The sequence below is a fragment of the Oncorhynchus nerka genome, linkage group LG25, assembly GCF_034236695.1.
Source record: "Oncorhynchus nerka isolate Pitt River linkage group LG25, Oner_Uvic_2.0, whole genome shotgun sequence".
Taxonomy (NCBI): domain Eukaryota; kingdom Metazoa; phylum Chordata; class Actinopteri; order Salmoniformes; family Salmonidae; genus Oncorhynchus; species Oncorhynchus nerka.
Genome location: NC_088420.1, coordinates 18,104,022 through 18,110,039, shown reverse-complemented (window position 1 = coordinate 18,110,039; position 6,018 = coordinate 18,104,022). Strand labels below are relative to the sequence as shown.

General features: G+C 52.1%; 1 protein-coding gene across 1 annotated transcript; it reads right to left on the bottom strand.

Moving 5' to 3' along the window:
- Window positions 1-4,719: 4,719 nt before the first annotated feature.
- LOC115117907 (UPF0449 protein C19orf25 homolog) lies at window positions 4,720-5,526 on the bottom strand. Its single transcript, XM_065009924.1, is given in 3 exon segments — window positions 4,720-5,183; window positions 5,386-5,505; window positions 5,508-5,526. Coding segments are annotated over 3 exon segments (603 nt in total).
- Window positions 5,527-6,018: the final 492 nt, after the last annotated feature.

The window sequence follows — 6,018 nt, the reverse complement described above, 5'->3', positions numbered from 1 at the left end:
GTTATCACATGGCTAGATGTAATCACATGGCTAGATGTTATCACATGGCTAGATATTATCACATGGCTAGATATTATCACATGGCTAGAGGTTATCACATGGCTAGGTGTTATCACATGGCTAGATGTTATCACATGGCTAGATATTATCACATGGCTAGAGGTTATCACATGGCTAGAGGTTATCACATGGCTAGGTGTTATCACATGGCTAGATGTTATCACATGGCTATGTGTTATCACATGGCTAGATGTTATCACATGGCTAAGTGTTATCACATGGCTAGATGTTATCACATGGCTAGATGTTATCACATGGCTATGTGTTATCACATGGCTAGATGTTATCACATGGCTAGGTGTTATCACATGACTAGATGTTATCACATGGCTAGATGTTATCACATGGCCAGGTGTTATCACATGGCTAGATGTTATCACATGGCTAGATGTTATCACATGGCTAGAGGTTATCACATGGCTAGAGGTTATCACATGGCTAGATGTTATCACATGGCTAGATGTTATCACATGGCTAGATATTATCACATGGCTAGATGTTATCACATGGCTAGAGGTTATCACATGGCTAGGTGTTATCACATGGCTAGGTGTTATCACATGGCTAGATGTTATCACATGGCTAGGTGTTATCACATGGCTAGATGATATCCCATGGCTAGATGTTATCACATGGCTAGGTGTCATCACATGGCTAGATGTTATCACATGGCTAGATATTATCACATGGCTAGATGATATCACATGGCTAGATGTTATCACATGGCTAGATATTATCACATGGCTAGATGTTATCACATGGCTAGTTGTAATCACATGGCTAGATATTATCACATGGCTAGATGTTATCACATGGCTAGATATTATCACATGGCTAGATGATATCACATGGCTAGATGTTATCACATGGCTAGATATTATCACATGGCTAGATGTTATCACATGGCTAGATGTTATCACATGGCTAGGTGTTATCACATGGCTAGATATTATCACATGGCTAGATGTTATCACATGGCTAGATGATATCACATGGCTAGGTGTTATCACATGGCTAGATATTATCACATGGCTAGATGATATCACATGGCTAGATATTCATATGACACATGTAGCTTAATTAACTCTTGCCTGACACTCGATCCATGCACATAAAGTCAGTGTGGTTGAACATTAAAACCATGTTATATTTATTCACAAATTAATATTTTATTCATATTCATTATATAAAATCTAGAAATGTAGACAATACACATAACTAATTTGTTTGACCATTTGTGAAAAGTCACACCAATTTATGGAGACAATGTTAATGCCAACAATTATTTGGAACAACAATTAACTGACAATGTACAATCAATCTGTTGAGTCCCATTTCCATTTCTGAGACCCTCCTGTGTGAGATTGAGGTGGTGTGACTCGAGGAACGGCAAGTTTTCTTGTGATGAATCTGTTCAAGCTAAGGTAAGGTTCTCACCCACCCCTGAGGTTAGATGCTCCCCCAGCCCTGGGGTTAGGTGCTCCCCCAGCCCTGAGGTTAGGTGCTCCCCCACCCCTGAGGTTAGATGCTCCCCCAGCCCTGGGGTTAGGTGCTCCCCCAGCCCTGAGGTTAGGTGCTCCCCCACCCCTGAGGTTGCTCCCAGGAGGTGCTCCCCAGGTTAGATGCCCTGAGGTAGGTGCTCCCCCCCTGCCCTGAGGTTAGATGCTCCCCCAGCCCTGAGGTTAGGTTCTCCCCCACCCCTGAGGTTAGGTGCTCCCCCACCCCTGAGGTAAGGTGCTCCACCAGCCCTGAGGTTAGGTGCTCCCCAAGCCCTGAGGTTAGGTGCTCCCCAAGCCCTGAGGTTATAGCTCCCTCAGCCCTGAGGTAAGGTGCTCCCCAAGCCCTGAGGTTAGGTGCTCCCCAATCCCTGAGGTTATAGCTCCTTCAGCCCTGAAGTAAGGTGTTCCCCAAGCCCTGAGGTAAGGTGCTCCTCAGCCCTGAGTTAAGGTGCTCCCCAATCCCTGAGGTTATAGCTCCTTCAGCCCTGAGGTAAGGTGCTCCCCAAGCCCTGAGGTAAGGTGCTCCCCCTGCCCTGAGGTTAGATGTTCCCCCAGCCCTGAGGTTAGGTTCTCCCCCACCCCTGAGGTTAGGTGCTCCCCCACCCCTGAGGTAAGGTGCTCCACCAGCCCTGAGGTTAGGTGCTCCCCAATCCCTGAGGTTAGGTGCTCCCCAATCCCTGAGGTTATAGCTCCCTCAGCCCTGAGGTAAGGTGCTCCCCAAGCCCAGAGGTAAGGTGCTCCCCAGCCCTGAGGTAAGGTGTTCCCCAAGCCCTGAGGTAAGGTGCTCCCCAGCCCTGAGGTAAGGTGCTCCCCAAGCCCTGAGGTTATAGCTCCTTCAGCCCTGAGGTAAGGTGCTCCCCAAGCCCTGAGGTAAGGTGCTCCCCAGCCCTGAGGTAAGGTGCTCCCCAAGCCCTGAGGTTAGGTGCTCCCCAATCCCTGAGATTATAGCTCCCTCAGCCCTGAGGTAAGGTGCTCCCCAAGCCCCGAGGTAAGGTGCTCCCCAGCCCTGAGGTAAGGTGTTCCCCAAGCCCTGAGGTAAGGTGCTCCCCAAGCCCTGAGGTAAGGTGCTCCCCAGCCCTGAGGTAAGGTGCTCCCCAAGCCCTGAAGTAAGGTGCTCCCCAAGCCCCGAGGTAAGGTGCTCCCCAGCCCTGAGGTAAGGTGTTCCCCAAGCCCTGAGGTAAGGTGCTCCCCAAGCCCTGAGGTAAGGTGCTCCCCAGCCCTGAGGTAAGGTGCTCCCCAAGCCCTGAGGTTAGGTGCTCCCCAATCCCTGAGGTTATAGCTCCCTCAGCCCTGAGCTAAGGTGCTCCCCAAGCCCTGAGGTAAGGTGCTCCCCAGCCCTGAGGTAAGGTGTTCCCCAAGCCCTGAGGTAAGGTGCTCCCCAAGCCCTGAGGTAAGGTGCTCCCCAAGCCCTGAGGTTATAGCTCCTTCAGCCCTGAAGTAAGGTGCTCCCCAAGCCCTGAGGTTATAGCTCCTTCAGCCCTGAAGTAAGGTGCTCCCCCACCCCTGAGGTAAGGTGCTCCACCAGCCCTGAGGTTAGGTGCTCCCCAATCCCTGAGGTTAGGTGCTCCCCAATCCCTGAGGTTATAGCTCCCTCAGCCCTGAGGTAAGGTGCTCCCCAAGCCCAGAGGTAAGGTGCTCCCCAGCCCTGAGGTAAGGTGTTCCCCAAGCCCTGAGGTAAGGTGCTCCCCAGCCCTGAGGTAAGGTGCTCCCCAAGCCCTGAGGTTATAGCTCCTTCAGCCCTGAGGTAAGGTGCTCCCCAAGCCCTGAGGTAAGGTGCTCCCCAGCCCTGAGGTAAGGTGCTCCCCAAGCCCTGAGGTTAGGTGCTCCCCAATCCCTGAGATTATAGCTCCCTCAGCCCTGAGGTAAGGTGCTCCCCAAGCCCCGAGGTAAGGTGCTCCCCAGCCCTGAGGTAAGGTGTTCCCCAAGCCCTGAGGTAAGGTGCTCCCCAAGCCCTGAGATAAGGTGCTCCCCAGCCCTGAGGTAAGGTGCTCCCCAAGCCCTGAAGTAAGGTGCTCCCCAAGCCCCGAGGTAAGGTGCTCCCCAGCCCTGAGGTAAGGTGTTCCCCAAGCCCTGAGGTAAGGTGCTCCCCAAGCCCTGAGGTAAGGTGCTCCCCAGCCCTGAGGTAAGGTGCTCCCCAAGCCCTGAGGTTAGGTGCTCCCCAATCCCTGAGGTTATAGCTCCCTCAGCCCTGAGCTAAGGTGCTCCCCAAGCCCTGAGGTAAGGTGCTCCCCAGCCCTGAGGTAAGGTGTTCCCCAAGCCCTGAGGTAAGGTGCTCCCCAAGCCCTGAGGTAAGGTGCTCCCCAGCCCTGAGGTAAGGTGCTCCCCAAGCCCTGAGGTTATAGCTCCTTCAGCCCTGAAGTAAGGTGCTCCCCAAGCCCTGAGGTTATAGCTCCTTCAGCCCTGAAGTAAGGTGCTCCCCAAGCCCTGAGGTAAGGTGCTCCCCAGCCCTGAGGTAAGGTGCTCCCCAAGCCCTGAGGTTATAGCTCCCTCAGCCCTGAGGTTAGGTGCTCCCCAGCCCTGAGGTAAGGTGCTCCCCAAGCCCTGAGGTAAGGTGCTCCCCAGCCCCGAGGTAAGGTGCTCCCCAGCCCTGAGGTAAGGTGCTCCCCAAGCCCTGAGATAAGGTGCTCCCCAAGCCCTGAGGTAAGGTGCTCCCCAAGCCCTGAGGTTATAGCTCCCTCAGCCCTGAGGTAAGGTGCTCCCCAAGCCCTGAGGTAAGGTGCTCCCCAGCCCTGAGGTAAGGTGTTCCCCAAGCCCTGAGGTAAGGTGCTCCCCAAGCCCTGAGGTAAGGTGCTCCCCAGCCCTGAGGTAAGGTGCTCCCCAAGCCCTGAGGTTAGGTGCTCCCCAATCCCTGAGGTTATAGCTCCCTCAGCCCTGAGCTAAGGTGCTCCCCAAGCCCTGAGGTAAGGTGCTCCCCAGCCCTGAGGTAAGGTGTTCCCCAAGCCCTGAGGTAAGGTGCTCCCCAAGCCCTGAGGTAAGGTGCTCCCCAGCCCTGAGGTAAGGTGCTCCCCAAGCCCTGAGGTTATAGCTCCTTCAGCCCTGAAGTAAGGTGCTCCCCAAGCCCTGAGGTTATAGCTCCTTCAGCCCTGAAGTAAGGTGCTCCCCAAGCCCTGAGGTAAGGTGCTCCCCAGCCCTGAGGTAAGGTGCTCCCCAAGCCCTGAGGTTATAGCTCCCTCAGCCCTGAGGTTAGGTGCTCCCCAGCCCTGAGGTAAGGTGCTCCCCAAGCCCTGAGGTAAGGTGCTCCCCAGCCCCGAGGTAAGGTGCTCCCCAGCCCTGAGGTAAGGTGCTCCCCAAGCCCTGAGATAAGGTGCTCCCCAAGCCCTGAGGTAAGGTGCTCCCCAAGCCCTGAAGTTATAGCTCCCTCAGCCCTGAGGTAAGGTGCTCCCCAAGCCCTGAGGTAAGGTGCTCTCCCAGCCCTGAGGTGTGATGCCTCAAAGACTGGTTCGAGGGCTCTCCCTTTGACCTTGGCCACGCTGATCCCCAACTGCTCTCCAGCTGTCCTCAGTTCCTCCCTCTGCTGCACGAGTTCACCTCTGACCTCTTGAAGCCGCTTGTTCATCTCCAAGTACCTGCAGCTCTGAAGATACTTTGTCTCCACTTCATTGTCTGATGACCCCCTCTTGGCATCTGTGGAAGGGGGAAATCCAGTTTAGTTCAATAGGTTTCCTAAAACACAGGCCACCAAATCGAGTAGACAATTTGCTGAAAGCTCAACATTAGATGCTCTCCCTCATAACATTACATGTGAAATAAAGTGAAGGGTGTCTGCTTGAATTCACTTAGTAATAGTGTAATCTATATGACAGATGTACAGTAGCTAGGTGCATACCTTGGATGGCATCCTCCAAGACGCTGAAGACTGGATCTTTCGGAAAGGCTCTGATGTCCATCAAGAGGTCCACAGTGGGCGGATCTGGTCGACTATGAAGCACCACTTACTTCTTATTTTAGCACCCATGCTGATATTCATTCTGCAGAACCAAAATGCGGATTATCTGGAATAATGGCGCCGTGGAGAAGTATGTCTTAAGATAGCCAGCTAATTTATATATCCAATTATCTATTATAGCTCAGAGTCCTATCTTGCTACTGGTGTCTGTCTACACATGTCAAATGTCCTAAGTAAGACAGTCATGGTTTTACGGGGTCTCCTAAACTTGCCACTTCTCTGTTGGTAGCTAGCTGAAGACTTTCTACGGTGCAATTTTACCAAGCTGTCTTACAAACGTTTAGAACTGTGCATACAACATAACTTAAACAATATCAATATGCAACAAAAAAATCATTATTGGACCTGAAGTTGAGACGTCATCTGTGTGAGACAGACACGTCATTACGCACGTATTTGTTATATTCTTTGATAACCTTGTTCATTATGTTTTTAATGTTATGTTTTTTATATCTGTTGAATAATACATCAGTTTTTATTGCCAACACGCAATTTATAAGCCGTTTTTCATCC